The following is a 21,839-nucleotide window of genomic DNA, read 5'->3' as shown; positions in this document are numbered from 1 at the left end:
GTACCACGCACGCTTTGATCACCTCGTCCACAGTTTCTGTCTTGAGGTTGATCGCAGTCAATAGGACCCGCCATTTGGCTGTCAGAATACCAAAGGTACATTCAACCATTCTTCTTGATCTTGTGAGGCGGTAATTAAAAATGCGTTTTGGTCTTGTCAATCCTCTGCTAGAGTACGGTTTCAAAAGGTGTTCTGACAGCTGGAAGGCTTCATCCCCTACACAGACAAATGGCATAGGTGGACCAGATGTTTGCGGCAGCGGTCTAGGTGGTGGGAACTGGAAGGTGTTTCCATACAGTTTACGCCCCATGGCAGACAGTTTGAAAACTTGAGAGTCATTGGAGCGGCCATAGGCCCCAAACCGCAATAAATTTGTATTCCGCGTCAGCGATGGCCATGAGGACAATTGAAAAATATTTCTTGTAATTGAAATATTCCGATCCCGATCCAGCTGGCTTTACAATGCGGATATGTTTCCCGTCCACAGCGCCCAAGCAGTTTGGAAACTGACATATCTGTTGAAACTTGTCAGCAATTTCAATCCACCTCTCTGTTGTGGGCTCTGGTAAAAACTCTTCAGCTAAGGAGTCCCACAGTGCACGGCATGTGTACTTCACAATTCCAGATATGGTGGAAATCCCGAGTCTGTACTGGAAATGCAGTGACGAAAGAGATTCTCCAGTTGCAAGAAATCTGTGGGGAATTAAAAAACAATAAATTAGTTTTAAATCACAGCATTACATACCAAAACTGACCTATAACACTTGGAGATACAAACTACCACCAACAAGATTGCAGTGAAAGTGTGCTCTGATGCGAGCATATCCAATAAATGTGGCTTACCTTAAAGTCACCATCAGACGCTCTGCGGGTGAAACAGAGAAGCGGCAATAGGTGTCCGCTTTTCTTATGAGGTGTGCAATGCGCTCCACCAAGTAATCAAAATTCTCCATTTTCATCCTAACATATCCAAAAAATTTATCCGGGTTTCGTCGAAGGTCCATGCAGAGTGTAGAATAGACCCCACGCGTCATTCTCTTGGCTGTGATGGGGTGGATCCACAAACGTCGTCTACGATGCCTGATGCGCTGCTGTCTCGCTCTCTCCTTCTCCAGAACAATCACCCTCAAACGATTCGCCTCCGCTATAAAATCCGCCAAATTCTTCAAAATATTTCCAATGACAACATCCATCTTCGCCAGTAACTTGCTCTTCTCTCCAACCTGCACTTTCTCCTCTACAACCTGTCAAAGAAGGGCTGTAGGAACATGCTATATATAGTTTTCCAGTAGCCAATCCCGTTCGGAAGGCCACAAGGGTCAATTTTAAAAACCGGATCCGGCGTAATCCGTCGAAAAACGGATAGAAAAACGGATGAACCGGATGAGACGGATCCGGTTTTGTCTGTCAAGAAAAAGACGGATCCGGCAGAAAACCGGATCCGTCACATCCGGTTTTACGAAACATTTGCCGGATCCGGCGTTCCGGCACGACGCCGGATCGCGCCTGACGCCGAAAACCTGATGTGTGAAAGTAGCCTTAGAGTGTTGCAAAATGGACACGAACTGCAAACAGCTAGAGGAGAATACAAGGACAAAAGAAGAGATGCACGAGAAAAAAAAAAAAAAAAAAAAAAAAAAAAAAAAAAAAAAAAACACAAATAGCCTCATGGCTCTAGTTTTGTAAAGCCCAGGTTTTGTAAAGACAAGGTTGTCCATTTCAGAACGTATTCTACAGACTTGAAAAACGAAGCCCGGCGGAACCTCGTGAAAGTTACAGGCGAATCACGCGTTGGGCGCAGGATACATGCTGGGGGGTTGAATTGGCAATATGCATGACACTGTTCATTTATACTTGTGCTATTCTGTAGCACATGTGCTTCATCTGCACACAATGGATTTCTTCATAGCATGTCACTTTATTTAATGCTATACAGTTTCATTGAAATAGGAGATGTTCCAGTTTTCACATGTGGGCAGTGATGTCAGATCTTAGCATTGTTCTGTCCGAGCACTTTTGACTTTCTGCTATTCTCTCTACTCTGTTTTATTACCCTCACATAACGCATCGTGATTTATTGTGAAACTCTATTCCCTTAATCATTTATCATTGTATTTCTATATCCATTTATATAATTGCCTTGTAATTAAAGGGTTTTTCCCACAAACGAAAGTTCATTTTAAAAATTGTGTGTATCTGACCGTGTGTGGAGCATACCACATCTCCTGGGCAGGGGAGGAAGCAAAAGACAATACTGACATTACAGCACGGGAATCACAGAGGATACGTTTTGTGAGGTAATATATTTCACTGACTGTTTTTAAACAATATTTTACCTCACAAAATGTTTCCTCTGCGATCTCATGCTGTAATGTCAGTATTGTCTTTTGCTTCCTCCCCTGCCCAGGAGCTGTGGTATGTTCTGTACATGGTCAGACACAGGAGAACACAGGAAGGAAAGAGACAGCAGACAAGGGGGATAGCACATGGGGTAGACAGGTCAAAGAAGAGAGCACAGACGGGAGTAGTCAGCACATGCGGAAAAAAAGAGAGCGGAAAGATGGGTGAGCACATGGGGGAGAGATTCTCAACGCTGCAAAGCCTGCCCCCATCGTGACATAACTGCCCGCCCGATGCGGTAGCATCAGGCCTCCATCTAGTGATTCTACAATTGTATTGATGATCAGTTGTGCTTTGGACATACTAGTGCAGCATTTATTTTATCCACATCTAAAGCTAAATGTACAGGGAAACTTTATGTGACCAGACGAAGCTGCCAGCACCATGTCAGCCCTACCTCCCGACTCCCTTATACTTAGGCCATGTACACATGCAGCATTTTTGCTGCCTTTTCTTCAGCAGTCAAAGCCTGCTCGCTTTTGTTTTTCAGTATTTTGCAGCATTTTGGAGTAGTATTTTTTGCAGCACATTTTGGGAACGAAACACCTACTGTAGACAAAGCGTACTTGTTTAATTCAGTTTTTATTCAACAATAATGCAAGTAAAAAAAGTTTAATTTTTTGCAATTTTTTCACTTTGCTTTCTATGGTTGCAAAACAAAAAAAAAAAAATAAAGTGAATGAGATTTCTGAAATCTCAGCTTTTGCTGGTACTGTAAAAAGCAAAAGTTAATTTGCATAAAAAGGCTGCAAAAACACAGCATGTGAACACAGCTTTGCTGAGATGAGGGCATGCATTTCTTGTGGATTGGGGAAAGTATGAGGGCTGCAGTGGCTGACCTCCTATGGGAGTAGGACAGCGAGCATTCGGAAATCCACTGCGCCCAATCCCTCTTCCTCCCCTACATCCCCGCCATCTGGGTTCAGCCTGGTGACCCACAAACACATTAGACAATCCTGAAAAATAGGATAGAGTACGCTGACACGTGAAGACTTGTGTACTCCTACATAGTTTTGGACCAGTTCTGCTGACGGACTCAGACTCCTTGCATTCCCATAAAACGAGACCCATGACACAGATTTGTTCACTGTGCCTTTAGCCTAAAGAGCATCTGAACTTCATTTCTTAGACTAAGCAAAAAGATAAAACCTCAAATGAGAACAACATCATCTGTGGTAGATACAACTTCCTTACATACACGAGCGTAGTCTCACCACACAAGCACCCGATAATACCTGTATATCTACTAGTAGACGCACCAAGCTACGAGAAGACGCCTGCCAGCCAATGTTATACGATATATACAAGACTTGTACTTTCATCTTATCTTGTGCAACAACACGAAAGTGCCAGTATAACAGAGATATCAGCACCTAGTAAGTAAAAGTTGAATGGGAGATTACATGCAGCACTAAACAATGTGCGGAACTGCGGTGTTCTGCTCCATACGCTGCTCACACCTGGCCACAGCATAGTAGATATGAGCTGATCCTTGGGGTGTCAGACCCTCACTAATCTATTGATGATCTGTCCCACAGACATTCCATAAATATATTGAGCGGACTGCAGAGTATGTCCAATGAGGAACGGTTAAAGGCTCTGGGAATGTTTAGTTTGCAAAAAAGAAGACTGAGAGGAGACTTAATAGCGGTCTGCAAATATCTGAAGGGCTGTCACAGTGTACAGGGATCATCCTTATTCTCATTTACACATGGAAACACAAAAGGCAATGGAATGAAACTGAAAGGGAGAAAATACAGATTAGATATTAGGAAAAAACCTTTTTGACAGTGAGGGTGAACAATGAGTGGAACAGGCTGCCACGAGAGGTGGTGAGTTCTCCTGCAATGGAAGTATTCACACATGGGCTGGACAGACATCTGTCTGAGATGGTTTTAATGAATCCTGCATTGATCAGGGGGTGGACACGATGACCCTGGCGGTCCCTTCCAACTCTTACATTCTATGATTTCAAGTCCTGGAAAACCCCCTTCAACTGAATGCATATTGAATTACTACCTTAAATATACTGGACATTATACGTTCTGGCCATAAATATGCCTCTGTACACATGACATCTGAGCCTTCTGGCAGATGTATATAACAAGAGTATCCCTCAATATATACCTCCAATGGGAAGCTACACACAATGGCCAAGTGTAAAAAATGTAATTCCACCACCAATTTGGGGTTTTGCTTCTACAACGTTCAATGTAGAACTCCCTTCATAGAATCGTAGAGTTGGAAGGGACCTCCTGGGCCATCTGGTCAAAGCAGGATTCGCTAAATCATCCCAGACAGATGTCTGTCCAGCCTCTGTTTGAAGGCTTCCATTGAAGGAGAACTCACCACTTCTCGTGGCAGCCTGTTCCACTCATTGATCACTCTGTCAAAAAGTTTTTTCTAATATCTAATCTGTGTCTCCTCCCATTCAGTTTCATCCCATTGCTTCTAGTCTTTCCTTGTGCAAATGAGAATAAAGATGATCCTTCTACAATGTGACAGCCCTTTAGATATTTGTAGACAGCTATTAAGTCTCCTCTCAGTCTTCTCTTTTGCAAACTAAACATTCCCAAATCCTGCAACCTTTCCTCATAAGACAGGGTTTGCAGACCGGTCACCATTCTGGTCGCTCTTTTCTGAACTTGCTCCAGTTTCTTGATGTCTTTTTTAAAATGTGGTGCCCAAAACTGGACACAGTATTCCAGATGAGGTCTGACTAAAGAGGAGTAGAGCGAAATAATGACTTCACGTGATCTAGACTGTATGCTTCTGTTAATACATCCTAAAATTGCATTTGCCTGTTTTGCTGCATCACACTGTTGACTCATATTCAGTCTGTGATCTATTAGTATACCCAAGTCTTTTTCATATGTGCTGTTGCTTAGCCCTATTCCTCCCATTCTGTATATGCTTTTTTCATTTTTATTGCCCAGATGTAGTAGTTTGCATTTTTCCCTGTTAAAAACCATTCTGTTAGTTGCTGCCCACTGCTCCAGTTTATTTATATCTTTTTGAATCCTCTCTCTCTCTTCTCTAGTATTAGCTATCCCTCCTAGCTTTGTGTCATCAGCAAATTTAATCAGTTTACCCTCAATTCCTTCATCTAAACCGTTGATAAAGATGTTGAACAATACAGGGCCCAGGACAGAGCCCTGTGGTACCCCACTTGAGACATTCTTCCAAGTGGATGTGCAGCCATTTACGACCACTCTTTGGGTCCAATCACTAAGCCAGTTATGAATCCACCTAACAGTTGCCTTGTCCATTCCATACTTAGTCATTTTTTCAATAAGGATTGTATGAGATACTTTGTCAAATGCTTTGCTGAAGTCAAGATATACTATATCTACAGCATTTCCTTGATCCACCCAATCAGTGATTCCGTCATCAGTTATCTGCACCTCAAAAACATTTCTAGAATTCAATCTTTTATTATTTTCGACTCTGCTGTTTCTCTTATTCATTCTCGTCTGGACTAATGTAACTCTCTACTAATCGGTCTCCCTCTTACCAGATTCTCCCCTCTCCATTCTGTCTTGATTGCAGCAGCCAGGTTCATATTCCTCACCAATGATGCCTCTACCTTGTGCCAGTCATTACACTGGTTATCCATCCACTCCAGAATCCTGTACTAACATATTACCCTCACCCACAAAGTACTCCATGGCTCAGCACCACCCTACATCGCCTCCCTTGTCTCTGTCTACCACCCTACCCGTGCCCTCCGTTGTGCTAATGACCCGAGGTTAACATCCTCAATAATCAGAACCTCCCACTCCCGTCTCCAAGACTTTTCATGCGCTGCGCCAATTCTTTGGAATGCATTACCCAGGTTAATACGATTAATCCCCACAATTTTAAGTGTGCCCTAAAAACGCATTTGTTCAAACTGGCCTACCGTACCGCCTCAACGCATTAACCTAATTATCCCTGTGTGACTCATTCAAAATTTTCACCATAACCAGGTTCCTCACCTCATGTTCTCACATGCTTTATGCATTTAAGAGCCCTCTCTGTCTGTACTGTTATATACTTAGGCTGTTAACTGGTTCATGCAGCAACAGGAACACCCGATTCTTACACTAGGGATGGTCCAAACAACGAAAGAAAGCGTTACCATCCACCTTTCGTGTGTCTTTTTCCTCAGATTGTAAGCTTGCGAGCAGGGCCCTCAATCCTCTTGGTATCTGGTTTGATCTGTGTTTGTTATGCTGTAATGTTTGTCTGACACGTCCCCTCTATAATGTAAAGTGCCGCAGAATATGTTGGTGCTATAGAAATAAAATTATTATTATTATTGTGCAGTAAAAATGACCTATCACAGCTCCAGATACCCTATCCTGCTTCATAACAGGTTTATACAGAGTAATATATATATATATATATATATCTCTCTCTATCTCCAAAAAGAATAAATTCAGAACTCTTTCAACTTTAATAGTACCCATAATCTGTACAAATATGTGGAGAATCAGAATCAAATCATCGTGAAGGAGATGAAAATAAAATTAAAATTATGTGGTTGCATAAGCCTCGTATAATTGTGTTCGGAATTAGCCAATCACAATTAAGCTCATATTAAATTGTTGTTAGTACAGAGCTGCCACCACTTACAGGGATTCCAGTTAGCTGAGCATAAAGTTGCTGTTCTACAGTAGTAGGACTATTCCTTTCGTTTACTTGGTGGCATTTTACACCAAAAGTCGCAGACTGTAAACAGCTTATAACACAGCAAAGGCACCCCATGGTTGAGAGTTAGCAGTCATGGGATGGTACACATTTTTTTCCAAGGCATTAGATAAACCATGGCACACTATGAAGACGGTCGTCAAGAAGTGGGTTAATTTTGGAAAAACAATGACATTACCTAGAACTGGGCGTTCCTCACAAATTAATGAAAAGACAAGTAGAAAACTGTTCCGTTAGCTCTCCAAGAGGACTTCTACAACATTAAGAAGTCTGTCACCCCCAAGAGAATTTTAACTAGATGTACAATTCTGTTGGGGACTTACCCACTTTAGAGGGAATCTGTCACCCCCAGGGCCATTACTGTGGGAATACAGGTACCAGAAAGGTTAAACCAGTATTACCTGTATGCCTCATAGCTGCGGTTTAGAGCTTGAGAAATACACTTTCAATCTTTTATGCTAATGATTTCTTCCAGGCTCCGGGGCGTGCAGTGCCTCCCCTCTTCATTACAATACCACCCCCTCCTATGCACTTTACACTACCCTGTGATGTGCAGTCGTGACGCCGTAATCCTGCGGTTAAGGGTACCATATCCTCTCTTCTATGGGCAGTGTCTTCATCCTTCTGAGCAGTGACTCGCCTGCGCAGAAACAGGACACCGCCATTAGGACAGATAAGGTACCCATAACCGCAGGATTACAGCGTCGCGACCGCACATCACAGGGTAGTGAAAAGTGCATGGGATGGCGGTGGTTTTGCAATGGAGAGCAGTCAGGGATTTCTTCCAGGCAGCACATGCCCTGGAGCCTGGAAGAAATCATTAACATAAAAGATTATAATTGCATTTCTCAAGCTCTAAACCGCAGCTATGGGGCAGACAGGTAAGACTGGTTTAACCATTCTAGTACCTGTTTGCCCATAGCGTCCTAGGGGGTGACAGATTCCCTTTAACAACCATAGTGTCACGGTATCTGTTACTGGTGCAGTGCCTGAGAAAATAACTTAATGCACATGTGAATAAGGGGGCTTTGGTTACGCCTCCTCATTAGCAGATTGAGACCCTTCATCCGGTTCTGATGGGCCGCGCTCGCTTCCTAGAACTTGCTCGATATCAGCTTCATTCAATGTTTATGGGACAGCAAGAAATAGCGAAGGGCTGTGCCCCGATTTATCCTGCTGTCCCATAGGAAACTGTTGAGGGAATTATATTTTTGCATTTCCTTTTCAGGGTTCCAAATAGTATTACCCTGGGGTACTGCCCTTACCAGGGAGGGAGCTGGGGCATAGGTAATCCCTGATTTTTAAGGATACACTTATAAAGGTTCTGTTTTAACAGCCGCATTGAATTAACTACATGAACAGTATATGGCTTCAGAAAAAAAAAAAAAAAAAAAAAAAAAAAAAAAAAGGAGGACACAACGGATGGCAACATACACACATGGTTGGTGAATGATCTGATAGGCTATGTTCACACGTTCCATTTTTTTATGGCAAAACCTGCTTACAAAAAGCAATTTTACTGAGTTTTTGCTAAAAAGCAATGTGTGTGCATGAGATTTCTGAAATCTCAGACTGTGCTGTTACTGTAAAACACGTTAAATCTAGAATTAAAAACCACAGCAAAAACGCAACATGTGAACACGGCCTTATTTTGGCACTGGAGCAGGAGACTGCCAAATCGCTATCTATAGACTCTTCGCAATGGAGCAGTAAAAAACAGATGGAACTCAAAAGGAAATCTGAAATACAAAGTCTGTCTTCCTAGTTTCAACCATGTCTTACAGATCCCCATAGACTTTAGTGGCCACATGTGACCAATAAAACTGATGAGAATAGGACAAAAAGGAGAAAAAAAAAAAAAACAATGACATTCAAATGTGTCACGTGGATGAGTGAATGTAGTCTAATTTGTACAAATCCTGAAAACCCCTTTAATGAAAGTCCCCCCCCCCCAAAAAAAAAAAACAATCCCATAATAAAATATTTACACCAAAAGAAATATAAAAAAAAAAAAAAAAAATTCTGTGCTCGAGGCCAAATCAGCAAATGGGACTTTTTGCTGGACCGATTATTTTCTGAGTCATAAAACGATGACTGCAAAGGTTTCGTGTCTGAATGTGGCAGCCGTCATAAGAGGGAAGAGGTGGGGACTTGTCCTGTAACCACAGCTCAGGAGGAAGCTATACACTGCCAGACAGACATGTTCTGAAGATTACACACAGGCCGATGGGACACAACCTGAAGAAACACTCAGCTGGACAAGACCATCAGGTTTATCCAGAGAAGCTGGCGGTTTCACATATCGGACCAAGCATGGGAAGAGGAGCCGATTAGCAGCACAAAGGTCATGATCTCTGACCGAGGTTTAAAGTCCAGATGTGGAGGAGATATCCGGATTTTATCAGCACCTTTACACTGCAGGTCACAGCTGATCGCTGTACACAGGGGAGAAGACAAGGACGCCGTCTACTCCTAGGAGATGTGTGCACAGCAGGTGATGTGCTGAAGACCCCAGCCCATGTACTGACATGTACGCCGTGTGCATCAGTGCTATAGATTAGAGGTTACAATCCCTCGCCGCCATTCATAAGATACAAAAAGAAAAATTAATAAATGTGAATAGCAATATATAATACTAAAGAATAACCCCCAAAACCAAGACAAAGTTTATTAAAGTTGATCTCCGGTGAAGAAAACAAGTCATCAGCCATTTGTAGTGCTGGTGATAATGTGTGGATCCATACCAATCTACAAATCAGGGTGCTTTTATCTCTGTTAGAATGGAGTGGCGGTGCGCAAGCTCTACCTGTGCTTCGTTCATTCCCTATGGGGCAGCCATTAGAGTGGAGTGGTGGTGCGCATGCTCTACCTGTGCTCCATTCATTCCCTATAGGGCAGCCATTAGAATGGAGTGGTGGTGCGCATGCTCTACCTGTGCTCCATTCATTCCCTATGGGGCTGCCATTAGAGTGAAGTGGCGGTGCGCAAGCTCTACCTGTGCTCCATTCATTCCCAATGGGGCTGCCATTAGAGTGGAGTGGGTGGTGCGCATGCTCTACCTGTGCTCCATTCATTCCCTATGGGGCTGCCATTAGAGTGAAGTGGCAGTGCGCAAGCTCTACCTGTGCTCCATTCATTCCCTATGGGGCTGCCATTAGAGCGAAGTGGCGGTGCGCAAGCTCTACCTGTGCTCCATTCATTCCCTATGGGGCAGCCATTACAATGGAGTGGAGGTGCACATGCTCTACCTGTGCTCCTATTCCCTATGGGGCTGCCATTAGCATGGAGTGGTGGTGCGCATGCGCTACCTGTGCTCCATTTATTCCCTATGAGGGTGCCAAAGGCTGAACTTGGCTTTTTACAACATTTCCATAGAGAATGAATTGAGTCTCACATGCCACACCATTGTAATGGACATCAATGTTCCTTGTTCTGTGTGGCCCCAGTTGTGGGACACCCACCAATAAGGGATTACCTCTAGCAGGACTCACGAAATGTATTCTTAAATGGGTTGTCCGGACTTGAGCTACAATAATAATTAATAATAATAATTTTTATTTATATAGCGCCAACATATTCCGCAGCACTTTACAATTAAGCGGGGACATGTACAGACATTAAATTCAATACAAGTTAAGACAATTCAAACAGTGACATTAGGAGTGAGGTCCCTGCTCGCAAGCTTACAATCTACAAGGAAATGGGGGGACACAGTAGGTGAGAAATGCTTGTTAATTCAGGTCTGGCAATTATAATAGGGATTTTCATATAAAGCTGCATGATCCGGTCATCAGCCCGTGTGTTTAAGTGCAATAGATAAGTATCAAGTGCAGTTATCGTGTGCATGGAGGGTGTGGAGACAGATGAATAGTAGGGTGCAGATTCAGAATAATATTTGGAAGGAGGGAACAGGGCAAAGTTAGTTTGCTGAGTAGTTGATGTGGTAGGCTTGTTTGAAGAGATGGGTTTTCAAAGCGCGCTTGAATAGGTCAGGGCTAGGGATCAGTCTGATCGTCTGGGGAAGTGCATTCCAGAGAGCTGGAGCAGCACGAGAGAAGTCTTGGAGATGGAGGTGCGAGGTTCAGATTACGGGGGATGTTAGTCTTAGGTCATTTGACGAAGGTACGCCGAAACGCGCGTCAGGGCTGGCACATCCTGGGGACAGAAGCAGCTGAAAGGTATCTACACTGTCCACAATTTTTGTGAATTTTTGTTTTCTATTATATGCTATAAACGCGGATTTATTATATTATTGCGGCACATTGCATTTCATTTGTGGCAGCTTATTTATTATTAATTTTTTCAGCACTCTGTTTGTGCTCTCACATATATGTGGAAAAAACCCTTTTTTTGCACACGTTTCTTGTTTACATCACTGTGGCACATTGCACTTTATTTTGTGGTAATATATTTATTACCAATTATCTTAGTATTTATATATATTTTTGTTTATATATATATATTTTTCCACACAGTTTTTTCTCGTTTGCATGAATTATATGTTGTTTGCACATAATTATATTATATTAGCACCAGCATTTTTTATATATATATATATATATATATATATATATATATATTTTTTGTTTTCACTCCATATTGTGTGATATTATTGCAGGTGCTTTTAATTGAGTGACTATTGCTGTCCCCAGGCTGTGCCTTTATTTTGGCATTGGCCTCCCCTTATTATCAATTTTAAACACATATATATATATATATACACACACACACACATATATACACACAAATATTGTTGGATATCTAATAAAATAAAAAATCTTTATCATTGGACATTGTTCTCGGTCTTCGTTTGTTTTATCTTAGGTCATTTGTAGAACGGAGGGCACGTGTAGGGCGATAGACAGATGAGAGAGGAGATATAAGGCGGTGCAGAACAGTGGAGAGCTTTGTGGGTGAGATGAGTTTATACTGGACCCTGTAGCGAATAGGTAGCCAGTGTAATGACTGGCACAAGATGGAGGCATCAGTGAAGCGGCTATACAAGCCTATAGTGACTGCTGATATGCAAACCCTCTCTCACAGGTGGTGAGGATTCTCCGATGCCAAGAAAGCTGGTCATATGAATGAAAGTATGCGATATACATACTCCCGGCCACAATCTGACTCGACTGTTTCTGGCCTCGCAATATGGTTATGGATAAATATTGACTAAAACGTCGGCACGGGGCAGATATATAGGGTAGAATGGGTCTTGGCAGTCAGCTGAGCATCTTATGTGTATGGCCATATATTCACGCACATGAACTCTTGGGTATCGCCTGCAGAATAAGTTTGCTTCGTCTTCATTCACACTGTAGGAAAGGAAAAAAAAGCTTGGCAATTTCCCAATACTAAAGTACCACTCAGTGTAAGTCTGTGATACACAGCGAGGCTCTCAGACTGGCGCTTAGGACCGTTACCTCGGACTTCCGGTTAGTCAGAAGCTGCGGTCACAAGATGGTGGAGCAGGACTGGAGCGGCGCCGAGAACAACTGACGACAGCAGTTGTTGAGTAGAATACTTGGGGCAGGGACCTTACGTTAGTGGCACCACTCCAGCCCTGAAAGTTAAAAAGACAAATGCTGGAGTGGTGGTTTAAGTGCTTTTAAATAGCAGCACTCACCCTCTGGTTAGTGGATCTGGTGGTGCTCCGCTTAAAAATGCACAAATAATCCATATGTTCCATTAACGAGGCACTCGCCCTCCATCCTTTGTTTTAATGGATGGTGAGTGCCACTTTCTGGAACAGATCGCTTTGTCTTCTTGCAGTCAGTAACAGAGCGCTGTCCCACACAAGGCTAGAGACACTGAAGGAGACCGGCTCGTTCCTAATACCCATCTGTGTAGGGAGCGGCCAGAGCTCAGCGTTTATGTGCAATATTGGAAGCTCGGGGCAACGAGCCCCCTTGTGTGCGGCCCAGGGTCCAAGCGTGCCGATTACAGACGCCATTATATTAGGATGCCTCGGTGCAGCCGGGCTCATGTGCCGGGAGAGGTCGCCTCCACATACACCGCACTGACAGGTCACCCTAAAGGACTGGAAGAAATCAATGATCCTAAAACATCTGCCCTCACAGCCGCCCAGCAGACAGGCAGCAGAAAAACCGGCTGGGTCACACTGTGTGACAAGCAGAGGGGGATAACACCCCCACAAAGCCCTGCGGAGCCCACCACCCCACGTCCCTGGAAGACTTCTGATTACAACTTTCCCAATGTAGTGAAGGAAACCAGAAACCTCCGGTGTCCGTCCACAGAAAAAACAATAAGACCACCACCACGAGAGCGGAGCAAGGTCCCAGACAACGTCCCTGCCCCCACAATAGGGACTAGGCTGCTCCAATGTGCCCAGAGCTGCCGCTGCACTACATCTCCCAGCAAGCCGGCCAGGTATCTAACTATACTGATATGTAATAAGTGTGCCATCCCTTTAAGCCCCCCCCCCCCCATATGAAGTGAAACTACAACTCCCAGCATGCCCTATAGCCATTTACGACAGCAGCAGAGTCCCCAAACACACTGCTTTCCGGCGCAACCACTTGCTGCAAAGTCTCCAGTTCTCACCTGTAAGTCCATGGCGGACACACAGGACGCAGCAGGGAGCAGCTGATAACGTCTTCCTATCTCCGGCAGCGGCCCGCTCTCCTCCCCTGATTTAAAGCTCTGCTGCTCATTGCCACCCGGCTATACAGCTCCTCCTGCCTCCCTCCCCACTCCTCCTTCCCGGCCGGCCGGAAATGGCGTGTCGTGCAGCCTCCTCCTGCCCTTGTCTCACGCGTAGAAACGACGCCATCACACATAGCAACGGCGTAAAACCGCTGTATGGGGTTAATAACGGCTGCAGGTTGTAGCGACATCTAGTGTTAGCGGGACGGCCCTCAGCTGTGAAGTCTGTGCCGGAGTACCGGACCGGAGCATCTCCCAAGTAACTGCTGTCTTCTAGTAATCTGTAGTGGAGGAAGGCTGCGGTCTGCTGGTGGGGAAGCTGTGAGAGAATGGAAACACACTGTCAAACATCCTGATGTATTATCACAGTGTGGTGGAGTATGAGCGCCATATTCCCCGCACTTACAGCCTTGGCTGCTATCATTGAGGTTATTAATGGGAAAGTTCTGCCGCAAAATGCAAACCGTTAAATCATCAAGATCTTCTGCTGGCAGCGCCCTTTGCTGTTTCTGACTACTAGCGTCCCAGATGTGCTCAATGGGTCACCAGTCCAGAGACGCTGAAGGCCGTGGTAGCGTGTGTAGGCCACGCCGGCTGCTCACAGCAGTACGAGCAATATGTGGCCTGGAGTTGTGAGGGCCTCTCCATGGCATGGCTCACATGCTCTCTAGACCAATCTCCAGCCATCATTGCATCCAATACAACAGTAGGACTCATTGCTGAAGAGGATGGGCCGCCATCGCCATCTTCCTCGGCACTGTGATGCCCTATGACAGCACACGTGTGAGGTCAGTGGATCACCTGTACTGGGCATCTGGCTCGATGTCGTGCACTCGCCGTCTGGCATGTAGAGACACTGACACCTTAGACTTGGTAGGGGATGTCATATTTCACCGAGTGGATCACAGTGCACTCTTCTTCAAATGTGAGGAGACCATGTAGACAACGTCATGTAGAGGCCCTCACGAGGGAATGGCATCGGTCCCACTCCTGGAATTATGGTTGGCATGATGTATGATGGCCCGACCCCTCTAGTCTCAATGATCTGATGGTGGATCCGGTGGTATTACAGTCATTTCTCCAAAGTGTCCCAGGAGCAATTTCAACATGACAACACCAGGCCACACGTTCCTCGAGCTACTGTGAGCAGCATCCATGGCCTTCTACGTCTCTGGACTTGTCTCCCATCGAGTCCATCAGGGTGTAATTGGTCGGAAATTGCACAGGGAGCTGCCAGCATCGGATCTTGATGATTTGCACAGGTGCATTCACTGTGGCAGAACATTCCTAAGACAGTCATTAAAGGGGTTGTCCAGGTTTTTCACAAAAGTCTGCAGCTACTCTGTGTGACTACAGACTTGTGAATCCTCACAGTGCAGGTTGTGAAGACTCTACGGTGCCAGCGGCAAGATCGGGCAGCCAAGTGATCCCAAGTATGCGATATACACACTCCCAGGCACATTCCAACTAGACGTGCAAAGCCTCGCTCAATACAAGTGAATTGAGCCAAGTCTCACACGTCTAGTCAGAATGTGGCCGGTAGTGCGCATATCACATACTTGGGGGTCACATGGCTGCCCGATCCGGTTGGAGAATCTTCACAGTATACATTGCACGCCGCGAGGATTCACAAGTCTGTAGTCACAGTGACTGCAGGGTTTCGTGATAAAACTGGACAACCCCTTTAAGAACCTCATTGATAGCAGCCACGGTATATAAGTCGGGGGATTTCGGCATGTGGCGGTCATACTCCTTACTGAATAAATCAAGATGTTTGGAATATGTTTCCGTTTCTCCATCATTCACGCATAAATAATACGTCTATCCATCCCGTGATTTCCATAATTCCACCATTTTTCCCTCTCAGTGCTGCAATTTCAGGGTTGCGGAGCGCACAGGTACACCTATAGCTGATGTCATTTTTTTCCCAAATAGGATCCAGAAATGCATATTGATAATCCCCATATAAGAGCCGCACACCGAGCCATAGCAACGTCCTGCGCTCTCATCTCTATAGTAATTATGTTCCTACAATGCTAATGCTAGTTAGGTGAAATAATCCTACAATCATCCATTCAATCAAAACGAACGTGTCTTTAATGAGAAAGTCCCCCACAGTGCCGGGAGCGTGGCCGTCTCATCCGTCACACTCTCTGATGTGTTCATACATTGCTGGGATAGATGAAACCTAGGATTATATGAGTGTAAAGAAGGGTCTGCAGCATCCAAGAAATAACACGAGATCTGGACTAAAATGTGATACACTGATGTCATAGAATTATTTATATGCCAAGTTATTAAGGCGATCCTCCCATAAGGGTGAGTGATTGCATCATTTGTATCAGCAACTGCTGCATTCTCCAGAATGACAGGGCCACAGCACTTGTAAAAGGGTCTTTTTGGATTACAAAACTGTTGGCTAGTTCTTTCGATATGTCATCAGTATCAGACTGGTGGGGGGCAGATTGTCCTTGGTTGTTTCACTAGACAGCACTCCGTCTTGCGGACAAGTCCAGCTCCCCGGAGCTGTCCCTTCTGTCTGACGATTGTGGGGGTGACGGAGGTCATATCCCCCCAATCTGACATTCATGGTCAATCCTAGGGAAAAGACCTTCAATTCTGTAGTTCCAAAAACAAAACTTTTATGAGGATATTCCACCTGTCCAATGGATAGGGGAACAAAGCTAAATCAACTGGAACCCCACCAATCACCAGGTTAAATGGAGCGGGATTGGATCATGCACCCTGCCCCTCCACTAAAGGTCTATCACTGGCAAAACCAACTGATTGTTCACCAGGATGAGCCATAACATGATAAGATGAAAATACCCTGTAAAACGGACATCTCTAATAGAGGGCTCAGTATTATGTACGGTCAAGAGTGTGCCAGATTCAGGCTAGGGATAGAACAAAAAAAATCTCAGAACGCACCTCCCCATCCTTCGTACACCCCCATCCTATGTTTACCCCCTTCCTTCGTACACCCCCATCCATTGCATACCCCCACCGTTCATACACCCCATCCTTTGTATACCCCCATCCTTTGGACACACCCATCCTTTGTATACCCCCATTCTTCGCACACCCCCATCCTTTGCGCACCCCCATCCTTCTTACACCCCATCTTTCGTCCACACCCATCCTTCGTACACCCCCATCCTTTGTATACCCCCATCCTTTGTATACCCCCATCCTTCGTACACTCCCATCCTTTGTATATCCCCATCCTGAGTACACACCATCCTTTGTATACCCCCATCCTTTGTATACCCTCATCATTTGTATACCCCATCCTTCGTACACCCCCATCCATTGCATACCCCACCGTTCGTACACCCCATCCTTTGTATACCCCCATCCTTCGTACACCCCCATCCTTCGTACACCCCTATCTTTTGTATACCCCAATCCTTCATACATCCCCATCCTGAGTACACACCATCCTTTGTATACCCCCCATCCTTCGTACACCCCCATCCATTGCATACCCCCACCGTTCGTACACCCCCATCCTTTGTATACCCCCATCCTTTGGACACACCCATTCTTTGTATGCCATCATCCTTTGCACACCCCCATCCTTTGTATATCCCCATCCTTCGTACAACCCTATTGTCATGGTCACGTGTGTCAGGACGCAGATGTTTCCGCAAGGCGGACCCATAACACACGTGACCCTGGATACACCGCCTCCAGTGGGGCGAATTTAAATAATAACCCGTGCAGGTGGATACGCCGCCTCCACCTGGCGAGTTTAGGTATTACACGTTAACATATACATTTCTGGAAACACCGCCTCCAGTAAGGCGCATTTAAATAATAAGGGGGGAACCATAACAATGGTGGGCCCTGCGATAGGGAATGGGGAAATGGAGACCTCCTGCACTCCCCTGAGCCAGTGTCCCTACACACCTCACATTCCCTAAACAGGCTCCGCACCTGTCGCCGCACGCGTACCTTAACGCCCTTGCTCGCCCTGAGCCTAAACCCTCACTAGGGAATAGGTCGGTGCGGAGACTAATCCCACCACTGCACTAACAACACACATGAGGAAAGAGACAATACAGGGGAAACACCACTTATCTTTGCTCTGTTGCGTACGCTTCTAGCAACAGAGCCCACCACCTGCGTGCATCTTCTCCTCCACCCTGATCCATCACCATAACTGGATCAGTCACCATCGTGCAGCCTGGGAGCAGAGTCCATCACCACTTGCAGCAGTCCAGTACACAGAGTCCCAAGGTGAGTCCAGCCTCTGCCAAGAATCCAAGCATGCTCGAGTCCAGTTCTCAGCAACCAAGTAGAGCATGCTGAGTGCAACTCTCTTCCTAGTCGCCACTCCTCTAAGCCATGCCCGCACTTCCCGCCGACACCATAAACTGCGACTCCACCAAGCCATGCCAGTCCTTCCTGCAGACACCATTAGCTGGCACTCATTCTCTCTGGCTGACTGCGCAGGACTCCTATCCCGCTCCATCCTTCCACCAGGCTCTCCAACAACTCAGCAAGAAATATCACCAGCGGTGAGTGAACCCCCTAAGCACACCTTTATAGGGAGTCACACCTGATCCCTAATTAAGTGAACATTAACCTAAACCTATGGTGCGATACCGCTAACCACCACCGGGGACAGTCAAAACACCTTTGAACTCAACCAAAGTAAAAAAAAGTTCACTTTGTGCTTTTAATACCGCCAGATCCAACACTGGATCATGACACCTATCCTTTCCCCCTTCAGTAATCACCACCTGTTTTACGTTTGGCTTTCCTCATTCTTGATTCTTTGATGTCTAAAATTTGCTTCTTTCTAAACACGGGGTCGCGTGTACAAAAGGAAAAAAACCTAAGGGTATGTGCACACGTTGCGGATTCTGCTGCAGATCCACAGCGTTTTTGGCCCTTTACCGTTATATTCAATGGAAAATAAAAAACGCCGTGCACATACTGTGGATTTATTTTTGCGCGGATTTGCTGCGGTTTTAAATCCGCAGCATGTCAATTCTTTGTGCGGAATCCGTAGCGGTTTTACACCTACTCGATTGTCCAGGTGTCCAACCGCAGGCTAATCCGCAGGTTTTTTGAAAAATCCGCAGTACAATCCGCAACGTGTGCACTTACCCTAATGCAGAAAAAAGTTGGGATACTTGTTCATAGCCACTAAAGTAATATCTTATCTTTCCAATGCAGGTTAGGAGCTTTATCAGATTAGCTGCTCTGATTTTCTCTACCGCTTTTTGCTTGCACTGGTTGCAGGATGTCTGATGACCCAGTATCTCGGCATTGCGCAATGGAAACCTCCTGGAGGTGTTGCTTTCTGGGAAGTCTCACCAGAATTTGGGAAATTTTCCTACTGGCCACCCCTGAAGCTTATAAGAGCTGATAGCTAGGGTTGTTGGGTGTCGAATGTCCTCCAATTGGATTTAGATGACCTTTCTGAGGGATAGGTTGTATAGGATATCCTTATACCTTTAAGGGATGATCCTGGCCAGTTGGAAAGCACCTGAGGAGTCTTCACAGTGTGTTTAGGAGGTCACTGTAATGCCCATTCCACAGGATAACCCATTTATAGAAGCAATATAAAGGTAAATCCTATTCAGAACGTTTATTCCCACAGGGTGTTTCTGGTTTTTCCACGTGATCTCATATATATAAAGCTACACGCTGGGTTAAATAAACCAGAGACATCTCAGTAGGTCATTTATTGGAAAACAATATTGTATTGTTTTTCTGGAAGCGGATACACAGTAAGACGGCAAACCTTCACAACATTACTGAGCAGGTTCTTCAAGGTGTGCTCCGAGCGCCTCCCACCGATCTGTCATGCCAAAGGCAAACCTATCATTAGGAAGACACCGTGTCACTCCTTTTGGAGAACAATAAGGACCTCACAGCTTTTGAAAATGGTGTCGGTCTGATTGTGATACTTATCCTAAGTATCAATTGTTACATGATTTTTTGTAAATCTCTGGTATTGTGCATTTTGTCATGGCTTCTTGGCTTCTGAACTGAAATGCGCCGGACAGACAAAATATAATTCACCATTTACCATTTAGTGTGCCTTATGGTCCATCAGATGATGTTGAAGGGGAAAACTGCTTGTATAAAAATCCTGCCATATACCTAAAGGTAATCTGTCTGGTATGTAATCTGAGGACAGTGTAGCATGGTGTGGGCCGGTAGCGTGGGCGAGGCTCTTGTCTCTTACGCCTCGGCACATTACTTGAAGGTGGGGGTCTTGGCTCTGTCTGTGGACTTATGCGATGGGGGCTCTATTATCTCGCAGGCTACATGTTACTGATGTTTGACAGTTCCGTGAAGGAGACCACAAGTCAAAAATAACATTTTTACTAATCGATAACATGGGGGGAAATATATACAGTAGATAGCGGGTACACAACCTATTGAACTTTACCTTCACAATAGAAAGCATATTCCACTCACAGTTCCCATTGCCTTTACGCACTTGTCCTCTTTCTTCACCGATCGTCTCTACTTCACCAGTCCAGTTAGCTAGAGTCTGTTACTCCACCCACGGTTCCTTCCCTTCAAGGGAACTATATTGCCAGTATGGCTGGTACTGTTCCTTTCTGTCCCTGATGCTGGCACACTCTCTTTGTCCCAAGTACTGTGCCCCGTGTAGGCTCGTTACCTCTCTAGTTTTTCAGTCGCTTCTCTCCTTACTTCCGCTATCCCCTGTCACGGTCTCCTCTCATGTTAGGAACACCCATGTCGCGTGGCGTGCTCACTGATAAGACCTTAGGTCTGCTTTCTACGCACACTGGGCCCTATTTGACGTTCTGTCAGGAAACTATCTATGTACCTTCACCTTAGCTCCTCCAGATGTGGGCTAGTCCCAATCATTAACTCTAAATCTCCTTACTGTCGGGCAGCACACAACATTAATGTGGCGCCCCTGAGGCTCAGTCGCCACAGAGGTACTGCACCTCCTCCTGAGGTACGAATGTCACAGTTCACATTACACAATACAATATTACACTTGTTATCCACGGGAGACATTCGGGCCCGGACCGACTGAACCACGTGACCATGGGGGGCTGTGACAAGGGAGGAGAGGTTCCGGACAGGAAGCTGTGTAGGGAAAGGGCGGGAAAGCAGAGCGCGCCTGACACAGAGCTTGAGGCAGAGCAGAGCGCGCAGGACAGAGGCCAGACTGCAGCACCGCGTTCCCAGAGAACGAGAACCTCACATACAGAGACAGAGACCAAAGGACGAGGTGTAGAGAGCACCGTATGTGAGTACATGGACCTGGTAGCCTCCGTGACTAGAGGAGACTTCCCCCCTGACAGTGCAGAGACAGTGACCCGAGAGTGCAGTCCCGAAGACCGCAGTGACAAACTGGGGCCCCTGAGTGTGGCAGAGAGACTTCCCAGTGTGCATAGCATCGTTCCTGTGGAGAGACAGACGGGGTATCATATAGAGACTCAGAGCAGGGAAGACTCAGGTTTGCAGCATCTCCCTGCTCCTGGTTTTAACCCCTGAGGTTCCAGCTTCATTTAGAAAAGAGACTCTAGAGACTGCAAGCGCCGCTGTTGTCGGTGCCAACGTGGGAGAAGTAGACCCCTCCAATCAAGCTTTCCTGTACTGATAAGTTCTATTTTCTGAGGTTAACCGTTTCAATGCCTGCATAACTATTTATTGCTTTCTGCAACTCCATTGTGCTGTTCTAATGTTTTATATTGTCTCCTTTAATCTCCTACTGCTCCTCCCTTAACTCTTGGTCTGTCTCGTATCCGTGGCGACATCCTCAGTACCTGCAGTTTATTACAGCTCTGTCATGGAGACCCTAAAAAGGGACAACCTCCTCATTATAAAGTTTTGTGACTGTTAATCTATGTTCACATGTTGCTTTTTTTCTGCAGCCAAAACCTGATCTTTTGGCAGAAAAAAAGCTGCATACAAAAAGAAGGTTTTGATGGCTGTTTTGCTGCTTTTCTTACTGCCTTTTTGTTGCATTTTTGAGGATCCCAAAGTTCAGCTTTGCTTCCATCATACAAGCATGAATAATGCAAGGTGTTAGAGCACCAATGCAAGCATATGTAAAACCGTAAACCATTTTTGGAAAA

General features: G+C 45.3%; 2 protein-coding genes across 3 annotated transcripts in view; one reads left to right on the top strand and one right to left on the bottom strand.

Annotated features, from left to right (window-relative positions):
• SGPL1 (sphingosine-1-phosphate lyase 1) overlaps positions 1–13,803 on the bottom strand; it is a 67,071-nt gene extending 53,268 nt beyond the window's left edge. The window contains exon 1 of the mRNA XM_073574894.1: positions 13,654–13,803. Within this exon, the coding sequence (XP_073430995.1) occupies positions 13,654–13,665 (12 nt within the window). The 5' untranslated portion in view covers positions 13,666–13,803. The remainder of the gene's footprint in view (positions 1–13,653) is intronic.
• A 161-nt stretch (positions 13,804–13,964) lies between these two features.
• The window catches only part of LOC141088713 (protransforming growth factor alpha-like), a 33,954-nt gene continuing 26,079 nt past the window's right edge, over positions 13,965–21,839 (top strand). The window contains exon 1 of one of the 2 annotated variants that reach the window (XM_073574895.1): positions 13,965–14,014. The gene's annotated coding sequence lies outside the window, so the exon portion shown is untranslated. Of the gene's footprint in view, positions 14,015–19,199; positions 19,338–21,839 lie in introns of those variants that run through there. The other variant, XM_073574896.1, reaches the window with a different exon arrangement.

Source organism: Dendrobates tinctorius, unplaced genomic scaffold (assembly GCF_039654945.1).
Source record: "Dendrobates tinctorius isolate UK_male_01 unplaced genomic scaffold, ASM3965494v1 ptg000040l, whole genome shotgun sequence".
Classification (NCBI taxonomy): Eukaryota; Metazoa; Chordata; class Amphibia; order Anura; family Dendrobatidae; genus Dendrobates; species Dendrobates tinctorius.
The sequence above is the reverse complement of the archived record's forward strand: the minus strand, read 5'-3'. Positions and strand labels throughout refer to the sequence as shown.